General features: G+C 40.2%; 2 protein-coding genes across 3 annotated transcripts in view; one reads left to right on the top strand and one right to left on the bottom strand.

The window, feature by feature from the left end:
• Positions 1-3,806, bottom strand: part of LOC122816486 (transmembrane protease serine 12-like) — a 621,927-nt gene extending 618,121 nt beyond the window's left edge. For both annotated transcript variants that reach the window (XM_044089311.1, XM_044089312.1), the window contains exon 1: positions 3,526-3,806. The gene's annotated coding sequence lies outside the window, so the exon portion shown is untranslated. The remainder of the gene's footprint in view (positions 1-3,525) is intronic.
• An 81-nt stretch (positions 3,807-3,887) lies between these two features.
• Positions 3,888-17,239, top strand: part of LOC122816485 (mitochondrial Rho GTPase 2-like) — a gene marked incomplete in the record, with an annotated part of 1,688,264 nt that continues 1,674,912 nt past the window's right edge. The window contains 1 exon segment of the mRNA XM_044089310.1: positions 3,888-4,081. Coding sequence (XP_043945245.1) covers positions 4,045-4,081 — 37 coding nt within the window.

The raw sequence follows: 17,239 nt of genomic DNA, 5'->3' as shown, positions 1-17,239 counted from the left end.
GTTGTCACTGTCACACAATGAAATATTTTTCTCACAGTATCATCTTTAATACCACACACAAGGATGTCTTTTATCAACACATCCCTTAGATCACCAAATCTGCATGTTTTTCAAATTAGTTACATATGCTGCAAAAGTTTCAACAGGCTTTTGATCCCTTCTGTAAAATAAGTGCATTTCCATTGTAATGTTCGTCTGAGGGTTACATATTTCTCTAAATTTACATTTCAAGCATCCCTTGACTCAGTCGGTACAACAATATGACAGTTTCCACCTCTCCTGCATAGATTAGCAGGTGCATACACAAAAGAATGCTCCCTCTCAACGGCTTCTGACCCAGCTAAACGAAGCAGAATAAATGCCTTTGTATGCTCATCTTTATCAGAAAATGCAGCCTGTATGAAAACATCGTACTCTTTGGTCAAACACTCAACAGTTCTCTGCAATTTTATTGTAAAGCACAAGTGCACTGGGTTTTTGAAATGTATCTGCCATGCCAACAAAGTATGCAAAAACACACTGAAAATATGGCCTGTGAAATTATGTATGAACATGCTGCTATGTGTTGAAAGAACTTGTAATAACATTCAAATGCACAATAAACTCTTTGAAATGCTGCACTTTATGAAATATGCTCTGAAATGTTTTCCAAAGACATGCATCTGGTGCATTTCTCCCCGGGCCTCCGCTGAAACCAGGCTCTGTGGAACCTAGTCAGACATTCCCGGTCAACAAATGTTAAATAAAAAAAAAAAAAAAAAATGGATGTGTTTTGTGAAATAACTGTACTGTAATACTACACAGACGTGCAAACACTTCATAAACTTCTGATAACTCAGACATCTTTAACTAATACGAAAAATATGTGCTTAGCGAAAATGCGGTTGTTTCCTTTTATTTTATTTGTTTTATGCAATTCGGACTTTATTTCAAACATTTCCTTAATAATTTGAAGATTTCTCTCAATATCGGACATCTTGGTTTGTTCAGATATCATTTAGAGGGTTCTGTATGCTTCGTTTCAGATTTTGTGAATAAGAAATCATTTGAACAAGTTTTAACATCTGAAATTTTAGGATGATCCACTCCTTTATATTCCTCCAATACTAACTGGATGCATCTCTTATTCAAACTGGAACTCTTTCTGGCAACGAGTCATTTTTAGCCATGCCTCTTCTAACATCATGTCGCTAGTCCCTCTTAACACAGATGACAAACAGGCGGGGTAGTTCGTTTAGATGCTTTATTACATAAAAACACATCAGAATAGATAGCAGCATAATAAAATGTAAACAAACTGATTAACTCATAAAATGTAAACAAACTGATTAACAGACTGACTTTACAGACATACATGCTTACATCGCAACAGCTTACTACAAAATGGTAGTCAGGCTCGCATGTGCTCAGTATTCATACACTTGTGTGAGCCCTTGGATAGCTTCTTAAAGAGATATACACACACACACACACACACACACACACACACTGATCTACAGGATTCCCCTATCCTTTTTCTTTGCCTATACTCTGATATCAATTCCTGATAGGGAAGGCAATCTCTAACCTGCAGTCCCATCTTCCTGGCCTCATTCCACTCTATTACCTTTCTCCGTCTAGTTATTTGCTCTTAATACTTTGGTTCCTTAGCCATTTTTTTTCAGTAAATTCCAGCCCCACCTTGCCTGCTAACTGTACCCCTACCTGCAGTCATCCCTATTGGCAGCATCTCCTTTCTCGGTTTATATATTGGCTTAGTTCTTAGAATTTCTGTGTATGGCTTATCTATTTTGTCTTATAATTCTGTGATCTCCATTTCTTTTTTTTGGTTTGTTTTCTTTTGGTTCTTTCAATCTTAGCAAGTGTCTCAAAGTTAAAGTGAATGTTTTTGGGCTTCCTAGATTTCATTTTACTTGTTCCTTTCTTATTTCTCTTTTTGACAGTCAGTTATGTTTTGTAGCTAAACTTTCACTTCAATTGTTTCCATTGCTGGGAATTCATCACTATTTTAAGATCTCATGGAAAGGGGCACGGCAGCCATTTCATTCAGCACCATGTCATACTTGATGTCCCTGAAAGCTAGACTTTCTGTACTTCTTGATTACACTGCTTGATGCATGCTGAGCAAATAAAACTAAGGGTCTGTGCACTTTACACAAACTGCAATAAACAGCAAACTGTCAGTCAGCAAAACTGCTCAACACTTGCAATAAATTTGCTACTGTATACTGATGTGTATTATTGTATTTGTCACTCACATCAGTATACAGTGGCAAATTTATTGCATTTCTCACTCAATTGTAATTGTATACTTGGAATTTTTTTTCAGCATTTCTCTTTTTTACTATACAGATATATGTTCTGGTGTCAGAACACTCAGAAAAGTATTAAATTATAAACCTTGTGTAATGCCAAAAGTTAAAGTTACACTATACAAAAAGTACATACACAATAATTTTGCTTCTCATACCTCCAGCCATACCACTCAACCAGACCTCCCAAATGTTCCTGTTTCAAAGGAATGTTTTTATTTTCAGGCCTGATTTACCCCTGCACAGGATGTCCCTATTTTTGGAAGTGTATCTCTTTTTCTCAAGCTTGATTCATTCCTTCACAATTTTCTGAATCCTCTCCATCACATATTTTTGAAGCTGTCTAGTATATACAAAACCATACTACAAGACTAAGATACTAGTGGCAACAAAAATTTAAAGAAAGATGACACACACCTTGCATCTGCCTCTTTTCTGAAGCAAAAATAAATTACCTTGTGTGAAAGAATTTTGCAATACACTTCATTAAAGTCTACATATATTATTTTCTTTACTTTTGTTACTGTTTTTTTGAGTGTGTGTTTATAAGTACTAGAAACACATTTTTACTGGATGCATGAAAAGTTATGTGATAGCTGGCATTCAAATGTTATGCTAATTAGATGTCCAGATGTTAGCTGGATGTGCCTAGTTTTCAAGGGCCTTTGTTCCGGTTTTCAATGTCTGCATGTTGAGGGGTATGCACTCACACTCTTGGTGCAAGAATTCTAAACAAAACTAATAATAATAGGACAAAGAATGTTAAAAAATGCTCCAGTTCAGTCTTTGGTGATATGTCAGAAAACCACAAATTTTATGAGACAGAGATCACACATTCTGCGAAATTCTAGACAGTTGAGAAATATACTCCCACATGCAATATTAAAGCCAAGTGTCCTGATATTGCCAAAGATAATCTTGGTCGTTTGAGTTCTTGAGTGCAAATACGTTAAATATTTGAAGTAAGCCTACATAGGTTCCTTATGGGTAACTCAATATTAAGGGGTTCTAGTAACCCTATCACTATATTTTACGGATCTAGAATATGAAGATCATCTGTGTCTCTATTGTAGTATGTGGGTAATATATTCAAACATAATCAAACTACACAACCGTACTACTGTGGCTTCTTTTTCCTGGCTTTCATTGAGAATGGACTGTGTTCAAACATATTATCTCGGTTAACAAACATAAAAAACTTATTAATACATACTCTGAACAAACTAGGAAAGTATTCTCTTTTCTGCTTCCTAAAGGCAACTGGTGACTGTCTCGATGCTCTATGTAACCGTTTTATGTAAACTGCAACCGTTTTTTCACAAAAAGGTATGAACGTAATATTTTCATCTCTGCTAATTCAAGTACCATTTATGGTTCCTGAGGAAGAGATAGACTATACCGTAGAAGATTATGAGAGCTTGAGCGTTAAATTACAGCCACTTGGCACGAGCATCCAGAAGATAGCAGCAAACGAGAATAATGTGAAACATTTTATTTAGGTGGGAAATTCTTGTAGGCGCTTATCTATTTCGTCAGTCTTGAAGTAGGCGGAGTTGTTTTTATAGACCGGAAGTGATAATCTGTACCGCTACTCTGGTTGTTGGACGTGTTGGAGTGTGCTGTTCGTGTTGAGGTATCTGCCATGGAAAAGGAATATGTTACGTTTGCTTTGGTTTCAGTTTAGCTGCCATTTACTTAAGCCAAACTGTTGTAGGAGGTGAAGGGAATCAATATGAAGCGCGACGTACGGATCCTTCTTTTGGGGGAACGTAAGTTATATGTTGCAGTGATAAAACCTTAAAAGTTAGTAAGATGAGCAATTCTTAATGCAAGTTGCAACTTTTGTTTGTAGTCCCAAGATGGACTGACAGTATTGATGTCTACCTATCCAGGTCTGACAGGTCAAAAGCAAAAACACATTTCATAATAAAGAGGGGTAAATGCCAGCAATTGCTTATTTTATTTATTCATTGACATTTGACTACCAGGAAATTCCGACTGGATAGAAGCTCATTTTCAGTGGGGGTAAGGGGAGAAAATATAAAACATTATTACCACTTAATGGTATAATCCATCTCTGTTTTGCGGTAAACATGTATTAATGTGTATTTCTAAATAATATTGTATTTAAATGTAATTGTGTTTATAGATTTTTAATTCTTATTGCTGTGTGTAGATTCTTGTGAGCTGGGACACAGGATTTTGGATATTTCAGAGCTGTGGGAATGATGAGTTACTCCATCTAAATTAACAAACCGCTTGTATTGCATCCCTTATGTTATACTTTGATCGTCCTGTAGTACCATAGCCATGTCAATTCGAGCACGAGATAGGTGTCATGTACCTGTTGAATTTGCATTGCGTTTTACTACACACCTTTTGTGCATAATCAGGACTGCTACTGTCGCTGCTGTTCTTGATTGACACCGGTTCTCTTGTCTAACTTCTAACAAACATACCTCTCAACCTCTTGGTGCAAGAAATCTGTACAAAGCCCAGTAAAAAGGGGGCAAAGGCCCAAAAATATTGACATATTTTAAGTAGTGCTCTTATAAACTTAGAAAGTTGCTTGAGTAACTGAGTTTGTTTTGATATACATTTTCTGAAGGATGTGAATTCTGAAACTGAAATATGTGTCATTATTTAGTGACTTTAGTCCTCGGATCTTCTCAGTGATTTGCCAGAAAACCACCAATTTTGTGAGGAACAGAATAGAAATATGAGCCAAAAATCTGGACGTTCTGCCAAAATCTGGACAGTTGAGAGATAGGCAAGAGCTTAGTTTCCCTGGACTGTCTGTCCCAGTGAAACATTGCAGTCCTTTTGTAACTGTTTTTGTTAAATACATTACCTAGCACTGTGATGTTTTGCCTTGATATTGACCTGCATGCCAACATTTTAACATCTTATTATCTTATTGTGCTAATTTGAATACTTGCAGACTTATCATCTTGATAGTTTAAGTTACTGTAGTACTTTGCTTAAATGTCTGTGCTACCAGATGAAGCCATCTTCGCTGTGGCAAGCATGGTCCAGGCACATTTTCAGCCCATGTATATTTCTTGAAAGTAAATGAGTGCATTTTACAATCTTATGGAATATCTTACGTGAAGAATCCCACCCATAGCTTAGTAAAAAAAAGGGTTTTATGCTGTAATGGTGAGATCATAACCTTTTTTTAATATATTTCAAGTTCTGATTAGAAATGGATAACTTTTGAATAACTTTGCAAAACAAACTAATTGCTGTAGTAAAATTATGTGTGTGCATATTTTTATGCTAAATCACTGAACTTCAGTTGCTGTTAACACATGCACCACACCAAGTAGATTATTTGTTCTTTCACATAATTCCCTCACTGTTTCGCAGCCAGAATCTGTACACTCACACATAGCCAGCCTTAGGCATAGGCCAACTAGGCAGCTGCCTAGGGTGCCACTGTAGCAGGGGCACTTTTCCAGTATTTATTTGGTGTAGGTAGACCTGTATGGGGGCACCAGATGGTGTGGTAGGGGCGCCGTGGAGCCCTTTTGCCTAGGGCACCAGTTGACCTAAGGCCGCTCCTATAAACTTTACATGCTTTTAAAACTCAGGAGTGGTGCAATCTGTTATTTATGGTCACGTGTCATGAACGTCTACTTAACTGTAAAATATTCTAAAAATGTTTCTTTAATTCAACATTTTAAAGCAACTTTTCTTCCTTGCATGTACTGCTGGGTGCTAAGCACTTGCTGACCAAGACACTTCATGTTCCATTGTTTCAGTACTTCGAGGTAATGGTAATAATAGCAAAGTTCATAAATTCAGTTGCTTTAAGTAAATAAGAGTTTGGCAGCAGGAGCAGGTCTTCTGCATAAGTACGCATTTAATGTGACAGTTATGTTTCTCTGTAAATGGGATTTTGCTTTTACGTATTTTGTTTCTAGTCCTTAAGCCTTCTTCAGTTTGTTTGAGGTAACTTTTTCTTCTGTACTGAGTCTCCATATCTTCCATGTAGCTATGTGGATTTTTGTTAGAGTGGTTATACAGGTTGGTGTTTTGACTATCCCCCAAATTACTTGTAGTGGTGTGTATGTGCATTCTGTAGTGCAGTAGTATTCCATCCAGGGCTGGCTCCAGACCTTTCACATGTTGTCCGCTGGGATATGCTTCAGCTCTCCTGTGACTGTGAATAGGATAAAATGGGTATTTGAAATAATGAGTGAATAAATATTGATGTCGAAATGGAGGGACTGTATGGTTGGGAAACCAGTAGAAGTGGTTAAAAGGGGGATTATATATAGCTGTAAACTTAGTGCTAAGGGAAGGGATGGGTACATTAGTTTATTTTCTGCTTATTTTGATTAACAATAACATCCAGTTTGGTAGTGTTTGTTTTCAGCATAGTGTTAGATTCATTAAAATACATGACATGGAGTATAATATGTGTGTACAAGATGAAACAAGTCATGAGCCTGAAGTATACAAACTGTTGCTTATGTTTTCATTTACATGGTTGGCATAATGGTTAAGGTGTTTACCTTACAGACACAAGGTGCAGGGTTAGATTCTCACTTGGGGCAATTGGCTAGGCTTAAAATGGCCCACAAGGGCAGTTAGCCTAGTACTAAACTATGAACCTATGTCGTATACAGACTTGCTTATGATGGCTTATTACTTTTGAAAATTCTGAAAAAATCTGTATGTTGGTATGTGTCATCTTTAGTTTCTTCCTCTTCACTAGACATTTTCTTGTTCATCAGAGACTGTGCTGACTGCCTCTAGGATCTTTCAGTGAATACATTAAATAAGAACGGCAGTCTTAAATTTTGGGGGTGATGAGGATACTGTAAACTATCCCAGCTACACCTTCCTGCCCCCGTCATCTTTGCTTCTTCCAGCTCAGCATCCATCACTGTCTTTTTTTTTTTTTCCTGTCCTGCTGTCATTTCCCTTTTTGCCTCAACCTTTTTTTGTTATTTTCCCCTTTGTTCATCTGTGAGTATGTTAATATTATGTTACAAGTACATTCACATATGTACACACAAATTTGTAGATTATATAATGTCTATAGTACTGTACTGATATTTGTATTGCCACTGCTAATGACTTAACTGTTCTAAACTTTACATATGTTTTTTTTTCTCCTTCTGTTATGTACTGGCAAATGAATGACTTAATCAGTTTCTCATTATTCTACTTTATTCTGCCTGTGGCCCATGCCGTCTCTGTTGCTAGATTATTCTGCCTGTGGCCCATGCCGTCTCTATTGCTAGTTTATTCTGCCTGTGGCCCATGCCGTCTCTGTTGCTAGTTTATTCTGCCTGTGGCCCATGCCGTCTCTGTTGCTAGTTTATTCTGCCTGTGGCCCATGCCGTCTCTGTTGCTAGTTTATTCTGCCTGTGGCCCATGCCGTCTCTGTTGCAACTTTATTCTGTCTGTGGCCCATGCCGTCTCTGTTGCAACTTTATTCTGTCTGTGGCCCATGCCGTCTCTGTTGCAACTTTATTCTGTCTGTGGCCCATGCCGTCTCTGTTGCAACTTTATTCTGTCTGTGGCCCATGCCGTCTCTGTTGCAACTTTATTCTGTCTGTGGCCCATGCCGTCTCTGTTGCAACTTTATTCTGTCTGTGGCCCATGCCGTCTCTGTTGCAACTTTATTCTGTCTGTGGCCCATGCCGTCTCTGTTGCAACTTTATTCTGTCTGTGGCCCATGCCGTCTCTGTTGCAACTTTATTCTGTCTGTGGCCCATGCCGTCTCTGTTGCAACTTTATTCTGTCTGTGGCCCATGCCGTCTCTGTTGCTGAAGAGTCCATGTACCACTCAGCCTGCTCAGTTAGTAAAACAGGTAAATAAAATGGTGATGGTGGCTTGCATTAGAAGGACATTTGTTTAATTACATCATAAGTTGCTCTACCGATAATGGCTTTGCAGTATGATACTGTACTTTGGGTGCATTACATATGAAATTTCTTGGAGGTCAGGGCTCCATATGAATTATTTTGGGTGGCATACTAAAAGCAATCACATGGTCTAGTATTGTAGAATACTTTTTTTTGTTCTGGCAGTGTAGTGGTGAAGAAGTTCTTTTATACCATCTAGTAGTTTAATGTAGTCAGTAGCTGGATACATCATTTTTTTAATGAGTTGTATGAGCTTTGAATAAAGTGGGAATTGCAGCAGAATCCCTCCTGAAAAATGAACATGTTCTGATTTTATGTACATATGTATGTATGTATGTATGTATTTATGTATTTATTTATTACATTTTTAACCGGGTAATTGAATTGGTACATATACACTTTTCAGCTATATCCTGGGTCAAGAAGGCAGGGACAATCATAACAAAAAGATAACATTTTTTTGAACAACATATGAGCATTTAGCCAGTATGCATTGCATGTATTTTAGCTGCATACGTGCATTGAAGTTGTCACGAAAGGAGATACTGCCAGCACAGCTATCTGGAATTTTGTAAATAATTATATGTCATTTGTAAATAGCAACAAGATTTCATAATAAGATGCTTGTGTTACAAATGTAATAGAACTGCTGGTCGAGAAGTGTGTATTGAAAATGTTTTGGCAAAGTGCTTGAAATGTAACCCCAGTGTACCCTACTGAAAAAGTACAGAAATGTGCATGCCCTATTGTAACTGTTTAGATGTATATATTTTAACAGTGGAACCTGGAATAGAGGAGGTCAACTTCAGTCCAACAAAACTTCAGAAAAATAGCTGAAATTCAATTACTTTATGGCAGCAAGGAGATACAATGTCTGTGCTGAGAAGTTTTCTGTATTGTTTTGGAAGTGTTTTATTATTTTGACTTCAAGCATTTGCCAAAGATCTGATGAAAAGCCCTTGTCTATGTATTTTACATGTAGATGCTAAATGCCACCAGCTGCCATCAATGGTTGTTTTGGGCCTGGAGATGACGTTAGATGACAAGAAATTGTCATTCTGCAAGCTAGCCCAGTAGTAATATTAGAAATATTAATTTGAGAACTCTCAGAGAGAGAGAGAGAGAGAGAGAGACAGCATTCTGTATTCTGTCTTGGACCATTTGCCTTGACCATAAGTAAGTTAACTACTGTATTATTTGAGACTGTTCTGCAGTGTTTTAAATATTTCCTACGGTTTTTGAACTCTGATGTCACTGTGAATGCATATTTAGTATTGTCTTTTCTTTTATTATTTATTGTTAAATATATTTAAAACTTTCATTGTGGCTGATCTTCGTATGATATTTAACCTCTGAGAGTACTTGAATATTTATTTGGTGACACTGTGTAGGTCACTCCCAATAGCCTTGCTCTTGGTTAAACTACCATTTGTATTAATAGCAGCATTACATGGTAAGATTAGACACTCTTTGTTAAGGGCCTTAAAGTAGCTGTTAAGGAGCTGGCTGGTGGCAGTGATAACTACCTTATAGTCTGGGAAAAATGGGGCATACTAGTAAACCTGTGAAAGCCTTTCCCAGGTGTGCACGTGTGTGTGCGAGTGCATGCACAAGTCAAGCTTGAGAGTGTATATGTCGGCTACATGGGCAGGGACATGAAACACTGGTTAGACAGTGAGGGTGCTGGAGGTCTTGGCTTGGCCATTCAGCTGAGATTTCAACTGTATAGCTGTGCCAGTGGGGAGTCTTATTGGGGATTGATTACTGGCACTGTTTATAAAATATATTTGCAAAGTACGTTTGCCAAAGAGGTGCAACAAGGGATGATGATAGCTGAACTAGTAGCTATTGTTCATAGTTGCAGGTACACAAAGACCTGAAGAAGTATGAAGTGTATTACGATCTGTAAAATCATGTTCATGTACTTTCATTGAGCATATTATTTATTACATTTTTACTTGCAATGAACTACCTTGTCAATTTGTTTGTTATTGTATGGGATAATAATCCAACATTTTGCTGCATGTTGGCAAAAAGCTCTTTTAGTAATGAAAAGTTTGAAATGGTGCTTAATTAATGAAATTCCTTTAGTGCTTGGAAGAGCATTTAAGATTGTTCCTTGAAAGCCAGCCTGTATTGCAGAGGGGGCAGTATCTGTCATGCAGTAATTTTAGATGTGTGTTTAGTAACAGTGATGCTGTCACTGTGATGGGGAATCCAGTTGTATTTACTTAGTGCAACACGGTGATGTCCAGCTGTGTCACTCAGTTGAATGAATCTCAGTATTTTGTTTCCTGTTGTCTGCAGTGCAGTGAAGGGGAGGCTAATGTGCTCTGGAGTAGAAATGAAAAAGCTTCTAGAAAAAGAGTCATCCATGTGGTCCTACTAGACCAGATAGAATCCGGAACTTACTCAAGATTCTTTTTAGTGCCAAAGAAAACGGAGAACTGGAGACTAATTTTGGATCATAGCACCTTGATCAAGTCAGTTTTGAAGTACAATGTTTAGGATGGTCACAATTCCCCTGTGCAAAGTCAACTGGACGTGCTCAGTAGTACACATCTTGGAGGTCTATCGCATTAAAATGAACAGACAGTCCAGAAAATATTTACGCTTCTGGCTGGCAGCCAGTCATTGTTAGTTCAGAGCACTTCCCTTTGGCCTCACCACAGCCCCCAGGGTGTTCAAATGTATGGCAGTGGTAGCAGCTCACTTGAACCTGCAGGGATTCTGAGTGTTTCCATATCTAGACAACTTGCTCATTACAGCCCCGACCTAGCATCTACTAACAAGAGCAAAAGATCAGGTAATTCAGATTTTTCTCTTCTGGGGATAACTGTAAGTTGCAAGAAATGTCAGCTACATCCAACTCAAACCTTGGAATTCATAGGAGCTGTCTTCAATACATTATCAGTGACAGCTTCTCTTCCTCTCTCAATAGTGCAGACTGTCAGATTCCAGGTCAAGAAAATGAAAGTTAGCACAAATAAGAATATCTCAGGCATGCAAGAGATACCTCTGGTGGAGGATTCAATCAGATCAGGTTCTACAAGGCCGCACTTTCATTCTACCTCAACCCAAGACCGTAGTGACTGTGAAGGCTGCCAGCCCAGCTAGCTGGAATTTTGTAGATAATTCTGTGTTATTTGTGAATAGTAATTATTTGTATGCTTGTCTTACAAATATAAGAAAACTATATGCTATGTGTATATTAAACTACTGGTGCTGAAGTGTGTGTTGAACTGTATGGTCTGTACTGAGCTTCAAGAATGTAACTATAGTGTACCCTGCTGGGAAAATGCAGGAATGTGTATAAATGATATGCCTTTGCAAATGTATGTTTTGATGGTAAAGGCTGAAACATACAGAGTTAGCTTGCAAACCCTCTAGAAAATAAGCTGAAATTGCTTACGATTGTGTTATCTCTGTTTCAGCAAGAAGACAGAATGTCTAGCGCTAAGAGTTCTTTCTATTGTCTGGAAACAGAAATAATTATAGGTTTCAAATGTAAAAGTATTTTAACAGTTTTACGACTTCCAGTTCTAGGCAACTTTTGAAAGATAAGTGTTTTTCACAAAGAAAAGTTAAATTTTGTTGCTGTCTGTTAGCCTGGGAACTAAAGGCATGTGTCAAATAGTGATTAGGTTCATAGGTTCATACTAGGCTATCTGCCCGAGGGCATTTACAAGCCTAGCCCATAGTTTTGTGGCTTACGCCACCCCTTTAGTATGGGGAACTATACCCATTATTTTGCTGTGCCTCTGTTGAGCAGTGACACTGAGGTAATCCCTGGGGTATATCTGCGATCTCCCATCCATTGGTCAAGATTTCTCTTGAACAAGGCCAGCGAGGTGCTCTGCCTCACATATACCGGGATTTTATTCCACAGCATAGGGAGTCTTTGGGTGATGAATCTATCCCTCCAGCACGTCCTATTAATAGCCGTGTCAAGGTTTAAGTCTCCCGCCCTTGTGGCTCTGACGGATCTAGATTTTTTGAGGTGAAGCATATTCATCAAATCTGGGTTTGACATGGCCTTGTATGTTAGGCAAAGGTCACCTCTGAGCAAGCGGTGGCGACTGAATAGAGCTGGAGTTCTTTCAGTCGGGCAGCATAGGACAGATGTTTGAGACCCTTTATCCTTTTGGTGAGGAACTTTTGTGGCCTCTCCAGCTGCTGCAAGTGTCGGGTCAGATACATTCCGAATGGGGCATTGTACTCAATCATTGGTCTGATGAGTGATGAGTATAGGGAGACTATGACCTCCCTTGATCTAGATGAGAATCCCTTCATGATAAGGTGGGCAATGTAGAAGGTCTTCCTAACTACTTTAGCTACATGGGTGTCGAATGACAGACTACTATCAACCTGGGTCCCCAGGTCCCTGATAACTTCTTCTGTGCTCAGTGGATTGCCACCTATTTGGTAGCTAGGGGTAACCTTGTTTTTCCCGAAGGGTATGACTATGCATTTTTGGCATTTAACTTTAGGCCATGGCTCTGGCACCAGTTATCCATTTCTGTGAGACCCTTCTGAAGGATATCTGTGTCAGATGTGTTTTCTACTATGGCCCAGTTTGCAGTCATCTGCAAACTTTGTCAGCCATAACCCTCCTGTGTTTGCTTGTACTTGGAAAAGTAGATGCCAAACAAGAGTGGGCCCAGGACTGAGCCCTGTGGTACACCACTTGTGACAGGCTTTGAGTCAGACATGGCGCCAGCAACTCTGACCCTGTGGGTTCTGTCACTCAGCCAGTTTGCAACCCATCTTGTGATGTATGGGTTAACATTTAAGCTGATGAGTTTTTCAATGATACCCGAGTGGGGTATTGTATCGAAGGCCTTCGCCAGATCGAGGTAGGCTGTATGGACTGCCTTTCCCTCATCAATGGCTTTGGTGACTGTTTCAAAAAGTCAACCAAGTTTAGAAGGCATGATCTGCCTTTGACAAAGCCAAACTGGGATGGATCCAAAGTCTGCAAATTCCCTATGTCTTTATTTATGAGGTCCATTATGATCCTCTCCATGGCTTTGCAGATAAGGCTTGTCAAGCTAATGGGCTGGTAATTTCCAGGGTCGGTGGAGGCACCGCCTTTGTGAAGTGGGACCACAGTTGCAGTGCGCCACTCCTGGAGTGCGTATCCAGAGGTAAGACTATGATTAAACAGCTGTCCTAGCTGTGGGTTTAATTCCTCGTTGAGTTCGTGGAGCACACAGCCGGGGACACCATCAGGTCCCATGGATGCTGTGTTTTTGCTTTGGAGAGAGCAGTTCTCACTTGGGCGTTGGAGATGTTTGGGGGCTGCAATCGCTTGGTATAGATATCTCTCCTTTTGGGGAGGGGAGAAGTTTGCACTGAACCTGTCAGCCAGTATGTTGGCAATGTCTGTAGGATCAGTAATCTTCACATCATTTTGAACTAGTTCTGAGCATATCTGGGAGTTTCCTCCCAGGTTTCTAACATAGCTAAAGAAGGCCTTATGATTGTCTTTTGAGTCTTTAGCTATTTTTTCTCAAAATTTGCTTTGGATGATTTTATGAGAGCTCTTAGTTTTTACTTATAGTGATCAAGGGTGTCTTACCTTTTAAGGATTTTGCTCTATCTTGTAGTAGCTTCCTCCTTTTGTTGTAGAGTTTGTTTATGGCTGGGGTCCACCAGACTGGACGCTTGCCTTTGGTACAAAGAGTCTTTGTTTTGCTTGGGATTGCCTTATCCATGCAGTCCTGCAGGTGCTGGTAGAAGGCATTTGTAAGTGATTCAGCGGCTTGAGTACTGTTTTCTGCCGGCTCGGGGGCCTTAAAGGAGACCACACTAGTCTTTAGAAGTGTGAAGTCGGCTTTCGAGAAGTTCTTTAATGTGGTCTTTTTTATTTCAGGTGGGGGTGGGATGAGGACCTCCAGCGAGATTAGTTTGTGATCTGATCTCACCAGTGAGGGGTATACTTCCGGTGTTGAACATTGTGCTCCCATGTTCGTGATGATGAGATCAAGTATGTTTTCTCCTCTTGTGGGGATGGTGACTAGTTGTTCCATGGCATTTGAGTTTATGAATTCCAGGAACTTTTGGGCTAGGCTGTTTGGGCTTGAGTAGTGTTCCCAGTCTATATTAGGGTAATTGAAGTCACCTAGTATGATGGTGTTTGGTGGTACATTTATCCCCTCTAGTGTTTTCAGGAAGGCCATGTGAGGTTCCTGAGTTTGTGAGGGTGGCCTGTAACATGCTACAATTTGCAGAGCAGTCTTGCCTATGGTTAATTGTACCTGGATGGTCTCCGATGCATCGTGCGTTGCCACCAGTCTTGAGGTGTGGGTGTCTTTGATGAATATGGATACCCCCCCTCCTTTCTTGGTATTGTCCGGATTTTGGGTCCGGAACGCATGATAAGAGGTAAAACCTGATGTCATCTAGATGACCCAGCAGTAAAGTTTTGATATTAATTTAAGGACTGTCGCTTAGTGAGTCTGTGCATTTTGTATTTTTCTTTGGATCTGTCAACATCCTGTCATCAGCGCTTGTCTTGCTCTATAAGTAATATTTAGGTACAGTGATTTCTCTTAGAGATAGATAGGAATATAGCAAGATTAGTTTATATGTTTTCTGCATTTGTGAGACTGTCCTGTAGTGTTTTAAAATATTTCCTGTGATTCTAAACTATGTTGTTACTGTATTGAGTATATATATTTATGATTAAATATATTTAAACCTTTTAATTATGGTTGGTTTGTTTAGAGATATTTAAACTCTTAGAATACTTTGATATGTATTTGGTAGCACTGTACAGACCACTCTTAAATAGCCTTGCTGCTGGTCACACTTACCATTTGGATAATAGTAACATTACACAGTAGAATTGGTAACCCTTTGGGAGGGGCCGTATAGATTTCATTTGAGATGAGTGGGAGGGTGAGTGTAATCCCAGAAGGAGTCTGCTGTGGCATATGTCCTAAATCTCAGGACAAGGCTCAGGGAAATCATGGGCATGGCCCAGGAGAACTTGGCAGAAGCACAACACTAGAAAAAGGTCTGGTATGACAGGAATGCTGGAGCTAGATAGTAAGCTGTAGGGCAGCAGGTAATGCTTCTCATTCCTGTCAGACACAACAAGCTGCAGGAAGCTTGGGAGAGACCCAACAAGGTGGTAGGGAAGGTCAGTGATTTTAACTACATGGTAGAACCGCTAGGCAGGAGGCAGGGGTACAAATTGTACCATGTTAGCATGATGAAACCTTACCATGATAAGGAGGCCCTTGTGCTGAGTATTTGCAATGGATTGCAGAAAGAGTCTTGAGGGGGATCTGGTGACTAAACTCCTCAGTGAGGCTCGGACTGGCACATCAGTAAAAGGGGTAGCAGTGTCCCAGCAGCTAACCCCTACCCAAGTTCAAGAAATCCAAGCAGTGTTACAAAAGTTTGGGGACATGTTTACTGGGAAACCAGGGTGCACCCACCTGGTGTGGCACCATGTGGATACAGGACCCCAAAGGCCTATTAAGCAGGCCCTTTATAGGGTGCCTGAGAGAGTCAAACAGACTTTGAGGGATGAGATACAGGAAATGTTTGAACTAGGGTTAATTCAGGAGTCCAGCAGTCCCTGGGCCTCCCTAGTGGTGCTGGTACCAAAGAAGGATGGCAGCACCAGGTTCTGTGTGGACTATAGGAAATTAAATAGACACAGAGAGTCGGATGCTTATCCCATACCTAGGACAGATGAAGCCCTAGAGCAGCTGTGTGGGGCTATGTGTCTTACCACCATTGATCTTACCAAGGGTTACTGGCAGGTGCCCTTGACTCCCAGTGCTAGAGAGAGGTCAACCTTTGTGACTCCTTTTGGCTTGTATGAGTTCACAAAGATGCCCTTTGGGGTGAAAAATGCCTCAGCGACTTTCCAGAGGCTGGTAGATCGTATCCTAGCAGGAGATTTTTCCGTTGCTTGCCTAGATGATATTGCCAACTACCGCCATTCCTGACGAGCACCTTCAGCATGTCAGGGAGGTGCTGGGCAGACTACAGAGGGCAGGGTTGACCATTAAGCTCAGCAAATGTCAGGTGGGTATGGCAGAGGTCTCCTACCTGAGACACATGGAGTGGGGAGTGGTAAGATCAAACCAGAACCTGCCAAAGTGGAAGCCATTCAGGCATGGCCTGCACCTGTTGCCAGAAAGCAGGTGAGGGCATTCTTAGGGACAGCAGGATACTTCAAAAAGTTTGTCCCCAATTATAGTACCATAGCTGCTCCCCTGACAGACCTGACAAGGAAAAACAGGCCAGATAAGGTAGTGTGGACCCCAGCATGTGAGTAGGCATTTCAGAAGCTTAAAGGAGCTTTGGGAGGACTCCTCTGTGTTAGCCAGTCCAGATTACAGTAAAGAATTTGGGTGGGTGCAGTACTTGGCCAGAGGGATAAGAGAATGCAGTGGCTTATCTCAGTCGTAGGCTTAAACCAAGGGAGGAATGCTATGCAGCTGTAGAAAAGGAATGCTTAGCCATAGTGTGGGCACTGCAGAAACTTCAGCCTTATCTGTGTGGAAGAAAATTCACTGTAGTTACAGACCATAATCCCCTAACATGGTTACATCTTGCCAGCCAGCAAAATGCCAAGTTACTAAGGTGGAGCCTAGGGTTGCAGGAATATGATATGGCAGTGCAGCACCGCAGTGGGGCAATGCCACCGCAGATGGGCTCTGAAGACAGGGAATGGGGTTAAGGTATTCCCGGATAGTTTCAATCCTCTCAAGCAACGTTTCTCAATGGTCACTTGAAAAACTAGCTGGTGTTTTCAGGGGGGGATTGTGAAGGCTGCCAGCCCAGCTAGCTGGAATTTTGTAGATTTTTTGTCATTTCTGAATAGTGATTTTGTATGCTTGTCTTACAAATGTAAGAAAACTATATGTTATGTGTATATTAAACAACTGGCGCAGAAGTGTGTGTTGAACTGTATGTTCTGTATTGAGCTTCAAGACTGTAACCACAGTGTACCCCTGGAAAAGAGCAGAAATGTGTATAAACTGTATGCCTATGTAAATGTATACTTTGATGGTAAAGCT

Source organism: Protopterus annectens, chromosome 12.part0 (assembly GCF_019279795.1).
Source record: "Protopterus annectens isolate FY-2018-M chromosome 12.part0, PAN1.0, whole genome shotgun sequence".
In the NCBI taxonomy this organism is placed as follows: Eukaryota; Metazoa; Chordata; order Ceratodontiformes; family Protopteridae; genus Protopterus; species Protopterus annectens.
This window is presented reverse-complemented; position numbering and strand designations above follow the sequence as displayed.